Genomic DNA, 19,401 nt, shown 5'->3' with positions numbered 1-19,401 from the left:
GATCCGATAACCCTGATCTACTGATGATTGTTGTTCTGCTCAGCATAGCTGCTGATGGTGGCCCCAGTGAGTCTTATGATGAGTTCAGAACATTTCAGCTTTCCAGGGATAAAAACACTGACAGTTTTGTCTTCAGTATACTTGTCTCTAAATTCAAGCATCATACTAATCAAAGTTTAAGAAATGGTCTCAAACTGTGTTAGTGGAGCTGGATTTTTAAGCTCGGTTAATTATTTAGTTTAAAAGGAGAGTAATAAAGACAGTTGTGTTAAGTAGACTGGTATGGGTATCCCAGCAGTGGATGTGCACTTTGTTGAGAAAATGTGCATTTTGTTTAGAGTCACATCTTTTAGAAGAATTTCTACAAATCCAGTTATTCAGTGTTTGATGCCTTCTATTCCCAGCATGCACAGATGGCACAGCTGTCGCTCTGCATGGGTAATATTTGAGTATGCTAATGTTTTAATTCATGATGTTTGGACTAAAACAGGCATTTACGCTTGTGAGAAATGTTCAAATGCAATATTGCATGTATATCATGGCTTCAAAGACCCAAAAAAAGACTCCATGAGTGGTTTGTGTGTCTGATTTGGGAGCTTCCTCATATCAGAGATAAAGATGTATGCAGCATAAATCAGTGTTTAAAAATTGCTTTATAACCTTGTTTTATCGGTCCAGTTTTGCGCTTTCACTTTGTGCTTAATGTAAGCTGTCTTTAAAGAGTAGAGGATGGGTTCAATTCTTTCATTTCAACGGTTTTGGTGTCCAAAAACAAATTATTTTTTTAAACATGGCATTTTCCTTTTACAAAATATGTTTGCATTGTAGGCAGTGAAAAGAGGCATTCGTATATTGAGTGGCCTTTTTTAAATTTTTGATATTTTGAATATTCTGTCATAGTCAAAACATTAAAAAAAAATCTTTTATGGAGACCGAAGAAGTAATTTGGCCCAGTGATCAAAATACATGCACATGAACAGAATCTGCATTCTTGGACTTGGTGGTATAATCTACCCTGACTTTAGAGTATTACTGCAGTAATCTCCTCCTGATTAGAGATTTAAAAATTATCTTTTTTTTTTTGTCTTTTAATTTAAAGCCCGCTTGGTGGCATTTTTAACTCAAACACCTTTTGTTCTCTTCTTTGGATGATGCTTCCCTTAGCTTTCCCTTTACTGCTCTGACTCTCCTTGCTAGATATACTCTGGATTATACGAGTATCTGTCTCTGTGTCTTGTATTTATTCGTGGATTCCTTTATATAAACTCTGTGTTCTGTCTCTGGGCTTTTTTTGCAGCTGCGTTTCTGCACTGCTTCACTGAACAATGCCAATACTCCGCTGAGCTGTTTGTTATCTGTATATTTTATTCATGAGACAATAACAGACATTTGTACATCTCCTCCTTGGCTACACCCACGCAGCAGGGAATTCTCTCTCACTCCGTTTTGGCATCTTCTTCCTTTGCCAGCCCTGCCCTCCAACTCGCTCCCCCCACTGCACCCCCTCCTCTCAGCATCCTGGCGCATTCATCTTCCACTTAAACCATTAGCTGCCCCACCATGACTCCATGCCATCAGCTGTCCCTCCCTCAGGAGCAGGGAGGCCCCAGGCCCAAATCTTAAAACTGAGCCCTGATTTCAGGCAAATCTTTTCCCTGTCACCTCCACTCTCTGCACCCTGCTTTGAATCCCCCATTTGTCCTACTTTTCATCTCCTAAACCCGTTGTGTTTAATTTTTTTTTTAACAAGGAACGGACCCCTTTACTCAGAAAAGGTCAGACTGAGAATCTTGTCAGCTGCCTGACCTCATAATCAGGCTGCCTGTTAACATGTGGGAGGCAGTAGATGTTAGCTTGGTTTCGCATGAGGATCCGGGGTGAGGTGGGGTAGCGCTCTCTCCAGAGATTAATCTGCCTCACAGCACCTCAAAAGCTCACTAATTAACACCTTGTCTTATTTGTTTAATCTCCACAAAGAAAGCAGTAAACCTTTTTGTGGTCATTAACTGTAGTCACATTTCTGTTTGCTGCTACTCGAAGAAGTTAACTTCCTCTATAGCAACTGATTCAGAAACCTTTTCATTTATAGAGGAAACCAGCTTCATCAGAATTTTACTCTTGATGTACTAACCATCATTTTGATAAAAACAAGCATTCCTAACCTCGTAGTATTTTAACATGCAGCCTTGATTTGAAATGCATATGTTACCTTGTGGTTTGTGATCTTCATGCACCAGCAAATACCTCTCCAGCTCTGTACTGTACTATAACAGCTCAATGGGCAAACAGAGCTGGTACTGACTGATGTTTAAAATGCTGACTGGCCTGCTCATCGTTGGAGTAAGCAGCTTCATTTTCATTTGTGCTGACTGCTCAATATCTTTCTGCTTTTGTAGTTTATTTTTTTTAAATGATATTTTAGTTTATTAATCCCCAAAGCAGCACTGAACACTCAGTAAAATAAAATGGATGATGACAAAATGTATAGTAGGTAAAAATTTATTCAAAGCTTGAATAAATGCAATTAAGTAAATCAGTGTTTCTTAATGAGACTGTTTTCAAAATGTTTTCTAATGCCATTTATTGAAGTTATTAACAGTAACTTTGCTTGATGTTACTGGCAAGTTGAAACTTTGTACCATAAACTACCAAGCTAATGGTACAATAACAAAAGCTGGCTATAGGCCAGTAAATGGTGGGAGGGCTTTTGGAGGTCAGACTGCACACACACATTAAGCCCTTTAGAGCTGTGTTTCCTTACCTCTCACGTCTTTTGTGTTTTATGCTTGATTAAATTTAATTCCATTATACCGGAGGGGAATAGAGGGGGAAAAAAAGGTTAAATAATTCCATCACATGTTTGGTGAAAGGCAAAAACTTCTTTGGTGGGCCTCAAAATGTTTTATATGCAGGGAAGTTCTGACCGGAGGTAACTTTTCACTGTGTAGGTACTTTTATAATCCAATATCTGCAGCCGTTGTGACAGATCATAAGACCACCTCAGGAAATGTTATTGGTAGGCTCTAACCAGCCAGGAATCAGAGTTTTGACTTGGGTTGTACATTGTTAGAAACCCCCTGTACTTGTATCTTTTCATGGGATGTAAGCTGTTTTGGGTTTTTTTCTGTTTCAAATCCTGTTTGCCCTTTATTTTAAGTAACATCTCTGCATGGCAAAAAATTAAAAAAATTAAATTAAAAAAACCAAAGAAACCAAACCCATAACATGAAAATATTATGGGTTTGGGAAAAAAATACATGAAAATAGGAGTTAACTGAGGGCTGTAAAACGACTAAATCTACTCAAAATTTTAAAAAGGGTTTTTACACCTGAATATGATCACGGTGGTTTAAAAAAAAAACAAAAAAAAAACAAAAAAAACCAAACAAACAAAAAACAGCACTCTGAGGAACGTCTCAGAACTTTCTCTGACACCTTTTCTGCTGTGCTCGTAAGAAATCTCTCTTAATTTGCAACTATAACACCCTTTCATGTGTGTACAGCGTGCAAATCATGCTTCTGTGTGTGCTCAGGTACGCCACCAGGAGGTCAGGGTAATTTAAACAACTGAAGTGTGAGCTTTCTCATTGCTTTCCTCACAAATAGCACATGGACAGAGTCTTCACATTATTAGCGACCTTTGATATTTAAAAAAAATCTACGATATTTTCACTGAAAGAATGGAGGCTATTAATCAGTGCCAGTCTGAATCATCGGTCTTTCAGTGTAGAGTTACAGGTTAATGGATAGCTGTGCTTTAGCCTCTGCTCCTGAGTACTGTTATATGTGTGAGTGTGAAATGTGTACATCCAACAAAAGAGGAAGAGAGAACCACTGAATTCATCCAGGACAACCTCCCCCAGCCATCTGTAGCTTCCTCATGGGAAGAGGGCAAAGGAAACTACGAGGATGGGGGAGGTGATGGTAGGGGTCTCCCATCACCGTCTGCCCCAAAATTCCCCCACCCCAGGAGAGGAACCAAGAAGGGTTTATCCCTCCGTGACAAACCGTCTGTCTGCTTTAAAGCTAGAGACGCAGCAGCTTTCAGGCTAGAAAAGTAGACTTTTCTATACTGTGCTCCGTCTGCAACACTCAGACTCGGCACAGTAACGTGTTAGCTTTTTTCTGGCCAAACTGTGACCCTGATGAGCAGCTCTAAGGTGCCACAAGCTCTAAAATGCATTCAGTATGTGCTTCCTTTGACTTCTGCCATCAGTGCGTCTTATTGTTGTAACTGTAATTTCAACAACACAGAGCTACAGATGATGCAACGTTTGGGTGTGTGATGAAATGAAGTGTATCAGCGGTATACAAACTTAATGTTGACAAAGGGATTTGCTTTGTCCATCAGGTGTGGGACTATGAAACAGGAGACTTTGAACGCACGCTGAAGGGCCACACAGATTCAGTGCAGGACATCTCCTTTGACCACACAGGCAAACTGCTCGCGTCCTGCTCCGCAGACATGACCATCAAGCTGTGGGACTTCCAAGGCTTTGAGTGCATCAGGACCATGCATGGTAAGAAGATGAAGCTGTCGGTTTCTTTTCTCTAGTGGACCTTAATCACAGCTGCTGCCGTTTTATATCCCCTTTGTTATGGTTTCCGCACCGTGTGGTTCCAGTGCTCAGGTGCTACACATGCTGCTTGTTATCACATTTGATGTGCATCAACTGGCACCAACCCAAGCCGGGAGTACAGTTAGCTCTGGATTCAGCTCTTCTTAACCTAAAAAATAATTTTAAATGTGTCCTCTGGCCCTGCTCGTTAATGGACCACCTTACCAATGCTTTTCATCTTCAAACCTTGAATCTGAAGTGGCCACTGATGGCTGTCTGTGAAGTAGACATAAAAGAATATTTATTTTTGATGGGGGTGTAAGCCCTTCCTGGTGAGCAGACTAAACCCACTCAAGCATTCTTAAATTTATGCTGGAGTTGCAAATCCTGCGTTTTTGTGCAAGTGAGCAACAGATTTCACCGGTTGCCGGTCTTCTTTTTGGTGTAAATGAGAGTGAGCTGCTAGCATGCATCTATAAACAGACGAGCTGGGTTCGCTGCACAGAACTCACCAACGGAAATGGCTTTATTAATCTGAGCCTGCTGTTTACTTTTGTTAGCCACCATTTCCCCCCCTCCTTCTTTTTTACTACCATCTCTGTCCTCTTTTAATTCACTCAACCTTTCCTCCTTTTTTATCCACTCCTATTTTAAATTTTAAATATCTTGGTGGAAACACACACACACGCACACAAAGAGAGGGGGAGAGAGAGGCCAACTGGTGAAGTAGATTAGTGCCGATTTGGACAGCAGCTTAATTACCCTCTTCAGTGCTAGATAGCACTTTTCTGTGTAGCTGCCACCCATTATTGTAGCCTGGTGGCATGTGCAAGTACACACACACACACACACACACACACACACACACACACACACACACACACACACACACACACACACACAGGCCTTTTAGAGTAAGCTTACTGTTGTCTTCATCTATTTAGCAGCTTAAATATGGCCCAGCCTTTAGGTAATTACGCGTCTCTTATTCTCTGTCTAACAAAAACGAGTGCCAAAGCTCCAGCATGTTGGCTTTCTTGCTTGTTAGCTTTTTTTGGTGAATTATAACAGTGTTTGGGCTTTGTTTGGTGCTAAGCATGTGTTTTTAAATAAATAAATACATTTATGTTTCTAAATTTTCATTCTGGTGGTCAGATTGCAAGCAGAAAGACTAAAAGGATCATGTGTTGCAGTCTGAAATCATTAAATTACATTTCACAGCAGACTTAGATGTTATGTGGGCCAGTGCTGTTGGGTCTGTTTTCAGAGGTTCTGGGTCTCGCTGAATCTTTGTTTTTGTGTTTGTTTTTCTGTGTTCCAGGACACGACCACAATGTTTCGTCTGTAGCCATCATGCCCAACGGAGATCACATTATTTCTGCCTCCAGGGATAAAACCATAAAAATGTGGGAGGTGGCAACTGGGTATGCAATAGACACCTTTAAGCTGTTCTTTAAACCATTGTGTGTTATTTATTTTTACTTAAGCTTGATGTTGGGTTTTAACTATTTTCAGCCACGCTGATAGCTTTCTAACTGCTCTCATGTTTTTTTGTCCATTAGCTACTGCGTGAAGACCTTCACAGGCCACAGGGAGTGGGTCCGTATGGTACGACCCAACCAGGACGGCACGCTGATCGCCAGCTGCTCCAACGACCAGACAGTCCGCGTGTGGGTGGTGGCCTCCAAAGAATGCAAGGCTGAGCTGCGGGAGCACGAACATGTGGTGGAGTGCATCTCCTGGGCACCGGAGAGTGCCTACTCCACCATCCTCGACGCCACAGGCTCGGAGGTAAAAGATCTGCTCGGATACGTCTCATTTCTCCCAAACTCCTCGAGGTCCACACAGGTTTTGGTGTATGTGTTGGTTTGTTCTCATCAAATGTGCAGTTTCGCCTTGTATGAGTACAGTCACTGTTTGAGAACCCAGAAATCTTTCCTTCTAGCAGCCAGTGAGAGAAGTAAACATTTGTGGGAGGTGGCTGGAATCAAGACACAGTGATATCTCATCATTGATTGCGTTCCTTTATTTATTTTTTTGTTCATCCTATCTTTACATAAAATGGAAGTTGACTCTAACACCTGTACCACAAAAAGCAGCCGTAAGCTTTTCCTCCATTTCTGATCGTTGGTCGTACCAGCAGAGTCGACAGTCGTAGTCGAGAGTCTGAAGCCCAGTGTGAATTTTGTCCTGAATTTTAAGTATTTTTAACTCTCACTAATGCAAATTTGCCTCAGTTCACCTCTTTGCATAGATACTGTGAGACAATATCACTTCTTGTTTGGTGTGAACACACCGTAGGGTTTATATTACCTGAATTTGCAGTTCAATATGTTTTTCCCTCTTTTCCTGATTTTTAAACTTGAGGTCAGATCGTATTATATTTGGAGGCATTAGTTTGGTACAACTGTATTTTTTTTTAAAAAAAAAGGAAAAACTCAGTACTGCCTTACTGTTTCCATTAGAATTAAGAGGGTAAACAGCCAGGTGCTGAACTGTCAGCGCTTGATTTACTGATTATCTACACCTTATCAATGAAACACAGCATATCAGAACAAATACCCGACACCAACTGTGAAGCACGGTGGTGGAGGGGTGATGATTTGAGGTTGTTTTGCAGCTACTTGTTATACAGACGACCTCTGTATACCAAAGTATTCCAGAGTCAGATGTGAAGCAATCTGAATGACAGATAAAGGCGTGGCTAAAACCAGGTCATGCAACAGGACAAAGGGCCCAAGGTTGGATGGTTGCAAAAGAAAATAATCAAGGCGTTGCAATGATTAAAGTCCAGACCGGATTGAAGTGCTGTGCATAAACCGATGAGCAAACCTCAATGAACTGAAGCAACATTGTAAAGAAGAGCAGACCAGAATTCCTCCATGGCAATTTGTGAGACTAATAAAGTCAAACAGAAAACGATTACTTCAAGTTATTTCTGCTCCGGGTGCATCTAAAAGCTGTTGAATCATAACGTGAACAGGATTGTATACAAACTGTGAGATCAGTTTGTGTGATAAGTAACCATCACTAGTGAAACATATTTGTAGCTTCAAACATATCAAAACCAAATAAGACTTTGACTGATGATGGCGAGGAGATTGAGCCACGAGGCAGCCATCGCTATACAGCCATGTGCTGCCAGTCACACACACAGAATCAGCCCGTCCTCCTGCCTCATGATCTTCAGTGTGTCTGATTGTACCCTCGCAAATCTAAACACACATGCTCCCTCGCAGCAGTTGTCCCAATCTAACCTGTGTTCACAAAAGCTGACTTTTAGTACTCTTTAAATAGTTGTTTGTTTGTTTGTTTTTTTTTTTTAAACAAGCCAACGTAGTTCTTGGAATTGGGTGAGTCTGCGGGCTGAGAGACAGCTGTTGTTATACAGATGTTTGCACATGTGCTCTCAGACTAGTCGCCAGCAACGTATAACACAAACGCTCAGAGGTGTTTAATTTAGGCTGCTCTCTGTGTTCTGGTACAGTATGGTACTCCGCATAAAGTACAAATAATGAATTATACACACAGCTAATATTTCAATCCCCTCCCCTTCTGCCCGACCAGTCCAAGAAGAGTGGGAAGCCCGGCCCCTTCCTGCTCTCCGGCTCCAGAGACAAAACCATCAAGATGTGGGATGTCAGCACTGGCATGTGCCTTATGACGCTGGTGAGGAGCATTTTTGAAGTTTTTGTGTGTGCCACGTCCATATTTTTGGGGGGGAAATGCTTTAAGTGAAGATATATTTCTTCAGGAATCAGATGAGATGTGTGTTGCTGTATCTCATGCAGGTTGGCCATGACAACTGGGTGCGTGGGATCCTCTTCCACCCCGGAGGCAAGTTCATTGTCACCTGTGCAGATGACAAGACCTTAAGGATCTGGGACTACAAGAACAAGCGATGCATGAAAACCCTGAGTGCCCACGAACACTTTGTTACCTCTCTGGGTAAGCCCCCCCCCCCCCCCCCCCCCAAAAAAAAAAAAAAAAAAAGGCTTGTGCCTTGGTATTGTTTGTTGACGTTGTCTCCCGAAGTTCTCCCTCACGGGGTGTGAATACATGCTCCAGGGTATTTGCTTTACAGTTGCGGTGAAGAAGCCGAGTTTCTTTACCAGGCTCGCTCGCAGCTGGGGTTTAAAACGTAGACAATCGCTGCAGGATTTTTTATTTATTTATTTTTTTATTCCCCCCTCTCCTCCCGCTCCCCAGTATCTGCAGCTTTTCAGCAGATCAAGGCTTGGTTAACTCTCCTGAGGAGCTCTTGAGCCAACTTTTCCTTGGCAAGCCGTTTGAAACCCAGTCCTCTTAAATCCTGCTTCAACCGGAGAGGATCGTTGTGAGCTATTGATGTGATGAGTTCTGGTGCAGTCTGAAAAAAGCAACAGAAGCACCTTTTGTTTGAAATCGGCAGAGAAAAAGAAGCTTCATTTTCCCCCCTTTTTCTCTAGAGGTCTGTCATACAACACCACGAGCTCTTCCCCAAATATTTCTTATTTTAAAACCTGATATTAACTCTGCAGTCTTTTTCACTGTGTTCATGTTCCCAGATGTCTGAGGGTTGGTTTTATTTTCAGTGATGACTCACTTTCTATTCAGTGACGGGAACATTAATAAATGTTCCCACAACAAATGAGATTTTGCGGGCAGCTAACCAGCCACGCCCCTGAAATGTCGTCAGATTCATGTCAGGTCTACGTCATTTAAAAGAGAAAAAAAAAAAAAGCCAAAACCAACAATAAGTGAAATGCCCCAAAGCTTTGCTTGTTCCTCAGAGCCTTACAGCTCCATTCTTGTCCACAAACATTGAAAACACATGCTTGATCCGAGCCAAAGGACGTGAAATAAACACATAACAGGTGTTGGATATATACTGGCCTGTTGGCCCACAGGGGCAAAAATGTTGTCAGTGTCACTGTAGTCAATTTGATGGTAACTCTGTTTTGTGTTTTTTCTCTTGTGCTCCACAGATTTCCACAAGGCCGCTCCTTATGTGGTCACCGGGAGCGTAGATCAAACGGTAAAAGTTTGGGAGTGTCGCTGATTTGGACCTTGAGAGGATTGGACCACAACCCGACCACCCAGGCGCTCCTCCTGCCATCCCACTTACCCTTTCACCTCCCTCCCTCACCTTAAACCCGAACCATCTCCTCCCTCCTTCCCCTCCACCCCCGCATATCTCGGTCCCCTTCTGTCGCACTCACCGCCATGGTTATTTACCCATCGCGCTCTCTCTGGTCCAGTAATTTTTTTTTTTTTTTTTTTTTGTCCTTCTGTGTAAATTATTCCTGGATGTAGATCAAGCTATTAAATGTTACACAAAAGTATTCTTGCATGGTAATCCAAAATTGTATACTGTAAATTTACATGACGTTGTCTAGAAGTACCATAGGTTTAACAACGGGGCTCGCGGAGCCTCCACCGACCAACCGAAGGCGGATGTTTTTGACTGGGTGTGAAACGTAGGGCACTAAAAACCGATAATTTAAGAAATGACAGTGTCTTTATGTGTAAGATTTATTTTTGTCTATTTTTTTATTTAGGATTTTTCTTTTTTCCCCCTCTCTCTCTCTCTCTGTTATTTCTCTCCTTCACTGTCGTAGTCTGTCGGTGCCTAGCTCGGTGAAACGTTTAAGAGACGAGGCAGGAGAAACGTATATGTGGGGCTTTGTTATTGAAATAATCTGTAGCTTTATAACATCACTTCTCAAGTGTGCATACCATTTCTCTTCATGTGGATCTAGGTAATATTTTAATGGCTGTATATACGAATGTTTCAAACTGTGTCCTTGGACCTCGGGGGCTTGAAAACGGCTTTGTACTCATTGTCACGGCGGCACATGAATTGCTGCTGGGCTTTAGATAAATTATCCCATTTTTAAAATGCGTGGCTTTGCGAGTAGCTACACTAAGCTTGTTTTTTCTTCTTTTGTTTTTTGTTTTTTTAAAACAAGAAGCCTGATGTAGCGAGTGAGTTTCGCCGTCAGTGAGCACCCTGGTCGCTGAGCAGACTTTGGGGATTGCACCCGTTTAATCTGAGTAAAGATCTCGGGCGTGCCGCCCTTTTTAGGAGACGTTTTCCCTTCACCTCCTCAGTCAGACCCGGCCGGATCTCGTAGCCACGTCTCTCGCCTCCTGACCTGGTTGGCTGTGGCGCGGGGGTTTGGAGCACCAAAGGAAAGTCTGAAGATGCTCAGTTATCCCGCTTCGCCCTCTGAAGGCTTAAAAAAAATAACACAGTGAACTGGCTAATACACGACAAGGAGTCAAATTGAGCGCCCCCCGGGTTCCATATCTGGCATGTGCAAGGATCTGTAATTTTTGAGTTATACCTTTTGCATAAAGAAATCAGTTTTGAGTACTGAAATAATACAAAGAAGCCAGTTTTCTGTGAAAATAAATGTAAATTTAGCTTGTTATCAATTAAGAAGCCTGGCAATTTTTTTTACTGTCGCCGTAAACTGATAACCCTAGCCGGGAATGAGGATTAGTGAGGAAATGCCGGATAACTGCGGAGGTCGTCTCGTCTGGATGGTTTATACTTTAACTCTTTACCCTTTGAAAGCTTTCTGGGAGTAACCCTGGAAACGCTTTCCTGAACTGAGCAGTTTGTCATATTTCAGACTTGCTTTACAACAAAATGACTGGGTTTGTATCTGCAGCTATCCTTAGAAAAACCCTGAAACTATTCTGATTGTCAAACCACGTCTTTATTGATATATGCAGAGGTGTCAAAACTCATCTTAAAGGGTACAGAGAAAGACAACACTAACACCCGAGGGTCTCCACAGACAAATCTCTCCTGAGTGGGTTTCCTCAAAAGTTCTGATTTTGGATTAAATGCTGAAGAGACAACCATTCCACTTCCCTCATAGGACACAAACATAATGAAAAATAAATGAAACATCTTGCGTCTAGCTGTAGCTGCCAAGGTGATTCGTTAATCTTGCACATCCCTGTTTTTTTGTTTTGTTTTGTTTTTTTTCACTGAAGCTTTGTTCATTCACTGGTGATCAAAGACAACAATGATGTTGATGAAGCGTTTAAATTAAATTTAAAAAAAAAAAAAAAAAAAAACCACTTATAATTTCCGATTAGCCGTGTCATTCCGGTGCATCTCTTGGCTAATAAAGAATTCCACTGCTTTAACCGATCTTCTTATCTTAGCTTCTTTGCCAAGTTTTTCCTCTCTTCCTGTGTGTAACTGGATGTGGTGATCTGCTGCTCAAGCTCTTGCTAGTGGCCACTGTGAGCCTAAATGTGACCTGGTGATGTAGCACCGCTGCATGTAAGCCTGCGCCCAGAGGCGGAGCTGTCGGAACGTGACGTTTTAAATGATTTGGCGAATGAGTGCTTATTTGCCTTCTTCCTCTTCAGCGTTAATGATAATGGTGCCACGCTGTTGGCATCACGGAGAAATCGAGTAATTGTTCTTTCCCCAAACTGATCCCGGGTTCGGACAGCTCTGATCTCTGGTTGTAGGACAGCTGGTTTTGTTGTGTGTGATGCTATTCGAGGGAGGTTTGACAGCCTCCTCCTTCTGTACATGCAATGGGATTGTGGCAGACTAGGATGTCCCAAAGGAGAAACCCTCTCTTTCAGGAAATATTACTGATGTCTCCCTTTTGGTGCAGTGCCCCTCTGCCCCCTTTTTTTTTTTTTTTTCCCTCCCTATAAGCTGTTTTTTCTCTGTACAGAACATCTCGTCAGAGGCTTTGGATGAAGAGAGTAAATTTTTGTAGTACAGTTTGGCTAACAGAGATGCCAATGTGTTAAATGTTCTAGCTGAAGCCAAAAATGGAGACATTTGTCCGTACAATCGGGTTTGTCTTGAGAAAGCAGCCTCCTTGGTGGTCCAGATGCTGCAACCAGCCTTTTTGAAAAGTCTCCTCAGGATCACGCTATGACATGCCAGACCACAAAATGTAAAGAAAAAAAACGTATGCCCCTCCTTGATTTTACTTCAAGGAGGAAGGTGATGATCAGAGGTCAGGACGATGTGCGTTCTGTTTATTTTGTAATAATCGGTTGGGGGAGGGGGAAAAAAAGGAAGGAAAAAGACTAAAAGCAAACCTACAACATGGCTGACAATGTATGCAAGTGTTGGGAAAATCCCCTTTTGACATTCGCAGGTCCAAAGCAATCCCTGTGCTGCTCTGGTCTGGTGTGTGAAGGGACCGACGGACAGCTTTTTACTGTCTGTGGGTCGTTTCCCTCGGCCCTCTGTAACCTGCCTGTGAACCACACACGAGGACTTCAGACTTCACAACAAGCTCCTGCAGGAGAGCTCATGATGTTATCGCCACTATGGTCTCACTCTTCACACAGCAAACTGTTAACAATATACCTGGATGTCATTATTGTTTGCGATATAATAAAAGAAGAAAATCTACGTCTGTGTCACCTGATTATTTCTTTAGAGAAGATAGCAAGGGGCTCTGGAAAAGTAGAGATGGGTATTGTTGTGGGGAGGGGGGGGGGGTAATCAACCTTTTATTTTATTTTATTTTTTTAAACAATTTGCATGCAGCATGGTTGTTGGTGCTATACAGGCTGGCCTGAGTATTTCAGAACCTGCTGATCTGCTGGGATTTGCACACAGACACCTTTAGAGTTTACAGATGATGGTCTGAACAAGAGAAAGTATCCAGATGTGGCAGTATGTCAAAAGAGACATAGGAAGGCAACAATAACTCAACCATCCTTTACAACCAAGGCAAGCAAAAGACCATCTGTGCTGTAGCAGAAGACCACACCAGGTGCCACTTTTGTCAGCTAAAAACAGGAAATTGAGGTTACAATTTGCACAGTCTTACCAAAATTGGACAACAGAAGACTGGAAAACATTGTCTGGTCTGAAGGTGGGTTCAGACGGGAACAGGTCTGATCCTCCATGGATTCAAATAGAGCAATCCTGCTTTGTAGTTCAGGTTGGTAGTGGTGTAACGGCGTGAGGGATGTTTTCTTGGTACACGTTGGACCTCTTACTACCAGGTGAGCATTGTTTAAACACGGCAGCCTGTGTGAGTATCGTTGCTGACCATGTGTACCCACAGTGTGTGCTATGTTACAAAGTTCAAATCATCCGCGACTCGTTCTCTACACTCAGAAGGCATCTGCATGCCAATCCAACAGAGCACCTTTGGGACTTGCAACCAAGAAATCTGCAGCAAGTGTGTGATGCTGTCATATCAATATGAACCAAAGTCCAATTACAAATACGTAATAAAATGACAGGTGATTGTATGTGCACGACGGTAAGGAGCAACCGGGGAAAACGGTACACGGGAAACGTAAAACAGACCAGGGCTCAGGACTGAACATAATGAAAACGCTAAACAGGATTATTTTAATTATTTTTTTATATTTGTTTTTAATCAAATTTAAATGTATCGATACAAAACTTAAGTGATTTTATAAAACTGACATGAAAAATTATTCCTTAAAAAAAAAAAACCCACAAACAGACAAAAAAACTTTTACCGGTAGAGGCTCGAAGCTAAACACCGTTTCGGTGACGTCAACGCGCAGCGACGTGGATATGTGACGTGGAGGCGTACAGGAAGTGAGCTGCAGAAAGTGGGAAAACGTTTGTGCAACGTGATCTGTGTAGTGTTTTTCTCCGCTTTAAAAAGTAAGCGAAGGTCAGGAAATATTAGCAGCTACAGGCTGAGCTCTGTGACGGTAAGCAGGAGCAGCTCCGCTAACCCCGTCTGTTTGTGCTCCTTTAAAAATGTCAGACATTTGTTTTTCTGTCTAACATCAACTTTTACTGCTGTGAGTCCGTGTGTGTGTGTGTGCAGCCTTAGTGTTGCTGTTTACACTGCCGGTGTCAGTGATCCAAAAGTGAAAGTTCAGCACTGTTGATGTCACCTCATGTCCACCATCAGGGCTCAATAATGGCTCTGAATAAGTCCATGCATCCTCGGAACCGTTACAAGGACAAACCACCTGACTTCGCTTATCTGGCATCCAAATATCCAGACTTCCAGCAGCACGTGCACACAAGCCTCACGGGAAAACCTATGTAAGTACCTGAGACTGTCCTCCGCTCTGTGTGTGTGTGTGTGTGTGTGTGTGTGTGTGTGTGTGTGTGTGTGTGTGTGTGTGTGTGTGTGTGAGAGAGATCCGTGGCACTAATAATCTCCACTCTAGTTTCTTTCATAATTACACACATTTACATGCAGTACTTCCAGATTGTGCACCTCACTGGAAAATGAAAACAAACAGTGTGATGCATCTTTGCATCTTGAGGCTGATCTCTGAAGAGTGAGTTGTCTCCTTGCTGCCTTCCTTTCTCCTTTTCTTTCTCCTTTCCTCCCCTCCCAGCGTACCCAGACATCCTCTGGGTCTGTGGCCCGAGATTTCTCCTCTCCTTGCATTTTTCCTCCTTATTTCAGAGATTTCCTGATTTAAAACAAGCCAACTGGTCCCAGAGCAGTTAACACCTTACAAAACAAGATTGTTGGCTGCTTTGTTAACAACAACAAAAAAAAGATTTAATGTTGAGTAAATTAAACCCCACATAGGGCTATAAATATTTCTGGTCCTGGTGATTTTCGCTTAAGCTGGCACCGAAGATTTTTATATGGGCTGGTACTCATATACTGCCAAGTGTCATTCACCCAGTCTCACACACACATTCATGCACCAGTTTTATCTGTGCTCAGGTGCTTTATCTAATATTCACTCTGATGGATGCATCTTGCTGAACCAGAGGAGCTGGGAATCGATCCCTCTGACAGACAAACCGCTGCTGCTGTACCCGTATGCAGGAAAACCCCCAGTTTTATAACAGTGACTTCTGTATTCTACCAAATATATTATTTTATAAGAATTTAATAAAAAAAAAACTGGGAACGTCTCTTGGAGGCATTTCTAAACAACTGCGACATCATCAGTTCGAACAGGAACAACCCAGGAACCATTAAGGCTCAAACTGCAATAAACTGGAAAATGCAGGAACACCAGCATCGCTGTCCACAGTCAGAGGGTGCTGACCAAGAAAGAAGTCTCTGCTCGAAATTGACATCTTCAAGCTTGAATGAAATTTACAGCCTTGCACACGGACAAGCCAAATGTTTTATGGTCTTTAAACGAGACAAAGATTGAGCTGTTTGCAACATGTTTGCTGTTTGTCTTTCCCCTCTCTGTTTCCTGTCCCTCTTCACTGCTCCACTAGCCAATTAAAAAAGGAAAAAATGTGAATAAATAAACAAAAAAAGAAGTAAATCAGAGAACCCTGTACACACTGTGAAGCACGGTGATGGCAGCATCATGCTCCCGGGCTGATTTGCTGGCGGTGGTGCTGATATAGTAAACAAAGTGGAATAATGAAGGAGGAGGAAAACCTCAAGTCTCCTTAACTTGGACACAGCTCAGTGATCCAAAAGGACAATGATCCCAAACTGATTTTGGGATGGATAAAGCAGGCTAACATTAAGCTTCTTTAATGGCCGTCCCAAAGTCCCGACATCAACCCTTTTGAAAATTTGTGGATTACTCTTAAAAATCGGGAAACCAGCATATTTTAAATGAACTTCTTTTACCAAGAAGCGTGGTCAAATATCCAGCCAGGATTAACAGCTTGTTGATGGCTACCAAAAGGGTCTGGCTAAGGTGCAACTTGGTCAGGGACATTAAACTAAATATTAACAGGAATGTATGAATATATTTGAGCCTGTATGAATCCTTTCAACCCTGCATGGATTAGACAAAATCAATTAAACCCAAACTTTTACACCAAATTCTTGTTTTGTAAAATCTTTAAAGACACATGCTTCAATTCAAAGAAATCATTGAAACCCCCAAGTTACCACGACATTCAAGCTGATGAGTGAATGTGAACCTCTGACCACAGCTGTACGGTACCTACCTAGTTCGCACTAATTGAAGCCCTGAGGAACACATTCAGCTCCTCTCATGACCCAGCTGACTCGCTCTGCTGGTTAACGCTCATTCAGCTTCTGGCAGCAGCAGGAGGAAACCTGGACGAACGATTAATGGGCCCAACGTCAAAAATTTTCTTCCTCTTCACTCTGTCCTCTGTGCATGTACGAGTGGTTTCAACCAGACCCACAATTTAACTCGAAATAGGTTAGTGTGCCAATCAAAGAAGGCCGGCAAGCTTCCTGTGTTTTCCTCCAACTGGGCACAGATTTTGTGTGTGTGTGTGTGTGTCTGTGTGTTGCTCAGTGAGATCGAGCTGCTGAGAAATGTAGAAAAAGTCCAGGCTGGAGAACAAAGGAAGGGTACGTCTGGTGGGATTGGTGGTGTTGACGTCAAACAGTATGAGCTCATGATTGCAGCTCTCCATCTCTGATTTTCCTGTCTCGTTTCTTCTGTGTGCGCGCTTCGTTCTGTGGTTTCCATCCAGCGTTTGCCCTTCAGTGCTCGCTGTGATGCACTCAATTCCAGCGAATTGCTACCTTTGATATTTAATAACTATGAATGCAAAACAGATCAAGGTAAATGTCTGGGCTTCTGCTTTTATTTTTAGTTATGAGAGCACGTGTGGAGTGAAAATGTAGACTTGTGGGAAATGTTATTAGATTTTTGGGTTGATAAGTTGGAGGTGATTTTATTTGTGTGCCACCGTTTTAACACCAACTGTCACATTGTTTCACTACAACGAGCACGGCTGTTAACTAAAACCGATAACTCTTGCACATTATCAATCTTCTGAATACAGCGATATAGGATTTTCACATTGAAACCATAGGTGTGTCTGCTTGACAGGATTTTTAGCCTTGCGGCCTGTTTCTCCACTAATTGGAAGAATTTCATTTTGAGAAGAGTGAATTTACTCCCCCTTTTAAGAGGCTGATTACTAAACTTTAGAGCAGATAAATATGTTACCATAGGTTTTGTTTTTTTAGTTGAGATATCAAATAAAACACGACTAACGTTTGAATGACGGCCAGTGTAAGAGCTGCCAGTCATTGTTGGACTTCTCCTTTGTTTACATTAAACAGGTAGCACAGATGAATGCGGACGCAGTGTCACTGCAGTGAGTCCGAACATCTGTCTGTGGCTGCGAACATGTTGGCGTGGGCCGTCTGTAGCGGACCGAGTGTGCGTGGGCACACTGTAAAACCCGACTTGATGTCCGCGTGTGACAGGTGTTAATTATCAGTCTGCGGTTCCCTGACAGACGGACAGATGACAAACAATGAGGCAGCGGTGTTCGAGCTTGACGCTCGGCATGAAAATCCTATCTGGACAATCAGGGGATGCGACAGCTTCTCCTGCTTACGTGTGAGATTTTTGTGACAAGACCCGATGTGAGCGGACACACACACGAAGAACTGGTCGCTTGAATTTAAAAAACAGACGGCCCTCCGCTCGCCTTTGAAAAAGAGGGCTCATCTCAAGTACCACCATCCTGAGATAATATGAGGAGAGAAAACTTGCATTAAATCGTCTCAACTGACACTAAACACACTTGGCTTGATAAAATAAGATGCCACCTAATCAACGCAAACTAGTGGGTTAATCATACAAGTTGGTCTATAAAAAAAATCAGTGGCTACTTGGTGATTGTGTTTAGTGTTGTAATGTTCTTGAATCAACGGATCCTACCTCAGTTTTCTTCTCCAGTCAACATCAATATGCTTGGATACGTCACTCAGTGAACAGCCAGCCTTCTCAGTGATGACCTGCTGTGGTTCAACCTTCTCGTGGAGGGTGTCGATAATCGTCAAGTCAGCAGTCTTACTCGTGATTGCAGTTGTGCGCACAGAGCTAGAAGAAGATCTGTTTAAACTGTGTTATATAATAATTTTTTTTATCAAAGTCTAAATTAATGATCTAATTGTTTGCAGTGCTGGATTTCTGATTTTTATGAGCTGTAAGCAGTAACCATCTTGATGAAAACAAGGAAAGGCTTGATGTTTTTCACTTCAGGTGTCATGAATATCAGATATTAATATAGAATATGTGAAAGTCACACTGTTTAACTGATTAAGAACAGTTGCCTCAAGGTGCTTTGTGTTATAGGGTAAAGATTAGCACGAAAACCCTCCAATAGTTCATGAACGGACGAGTAAGCTGTTGGTGACAGTGGCACAGAAAAAACTCCTTTTTAACAGGAAGAAACCTCCAACAGAACCTTAATCAGGGATGGGCTGGAAGGAGAGAGAGCCAGCTAATTATTCATAATTAGATACAGTAGTTGGGTATAAACACAAGCAGACTGAAAGGAAGGTCTAAATTTGACGAGATGTGCTATTAAACAGCGAATGGAGTGTGTCGAAATGATGTGTCGTGTGGACACGCATCATTAGATTAGCATGTTGCTGTGCGCCATTGGTTAATTTGGACTGAAGAGAGTATTTGGTCATGAAACTGACGAGCTGCAATGAGGGGGCGTCTGTGGCACACTGATGTTCATGAGGCATTGCAGTTAATGGGATATAAGCAGAAGAATTATGGAGTTATAACTAGGCCTGCAGGATTATGGCTAAAATAATATTTTCCACAAGTTTCATACAGAAGTAAATGTTTAACCTCAGGGGCGTTTGCACTGCTGGCTGGACAGAGCCTGTTGGAGTTGAACCGAGCCTTTGGTTAAAGCCGAGCAGATGCGTGAGACCTTGGTGGTTTCACGTGCCCCACTGTCGGGTGAGTCCTTGCAGTGGATGGGAGATGGCTGAAGATGGGGTTTCTTTGTAAACAGATGCACATGAACAGTGTCTTAGTCATTTAGGCTTACCTTTATTTATTTATTTATTTATTTTTTAATGAAATAAAAATCAGATATTTTGTTTCTTTTCTGCCCGACACCTAAAATTTCTGTAGGAGTCACTGACAAGTTTTTAAGGCAGCTTGAAACATGTGACGACAG

The 19,401-nt window shown here is 42.3% G+C and overlaps 2 protein-coding genes across 6 annotated transcripts in view; both read left to right on the top strand.

Moving 5' to 3' along the window:
• Positions 1–12,948, top strand: part of LOC146373833 (lissencephaly-1 homolog) — a 39,209-nt gene extending 26,261 nt beyond the window's left edge. For all 3 annotated transcript variants that reach the window (XM_084951983.1, XM_084951985.1, XM_084951984.1), the window contains exons 6-11: positions 4,352–4,520; positions 5,881–5,983; positions 6,122–6,350; positions 8,127–8,228; positions 8,351–8,507; positions 9,527–12,948. In XM_084951983.1, the coding sequence (XP_084808109.1) occupies positions 4,352–4,520; positions 5,881–5,983; positions 6,122–6,350; positions 8,127–8,228; positions 8,351–8,507; positions 9,527–9,600 (834 nt within the window). In that variant the 3' untranslated portion in view covers positions 9,601–12,948. The remainder of the gene's footprint in view (positions 1–4,351; positions 4,521–5,880; positions 5,984–6,121; positions 6,351–8,126; positions 8,229–8,350; positions 8,508–9,526) is intronic.
• A 1,146-nt stretch (positions 12,949–14,094) lies between these two features.
• mettl16 (methyltransferase 16, N6-methyladenosine) overlaps positions 14,095–19,401 on the top strand; it is a 28,247-nt gene continuing 22,940 nt past the window's right edge. Inside the window, exons 1-2 of one of the 3 annotated variants that reach the window (XM_084951981.1) lie at positions 14,095–14,240; positions 14,447–14,583. In XM_084951981.1, coding sequence (XP_084808107.1) covers positions 14,456–14,583 — 128 coding nt within the window. In that variant the 5' untranslated portion in view covers positions 14,095–14,240; positions 14,447–14,455. The other 2 variants (XM_084951980.1, XM_084951982.1) reach the window with 2 other exon arrangements.

This window comes from Perissodus microlepis, chromosome 14, assembly GCF_051167445.1.
Source record: "Perissodus microlepis isolate ML-2025 ecotype Zambia chromosome 14, ASM5116744v1, whole genome shotgun sequence".
Taxonomy (NCBI): Eukaryota; Metazoa; Chordata; class Actinopteri; order Cichliformes; family Cichlidae; genus Perissodus; species Perissodus microlepis.
This window is presented reverse-complemented; position numbering and strand designations above follow the sequence as displayed.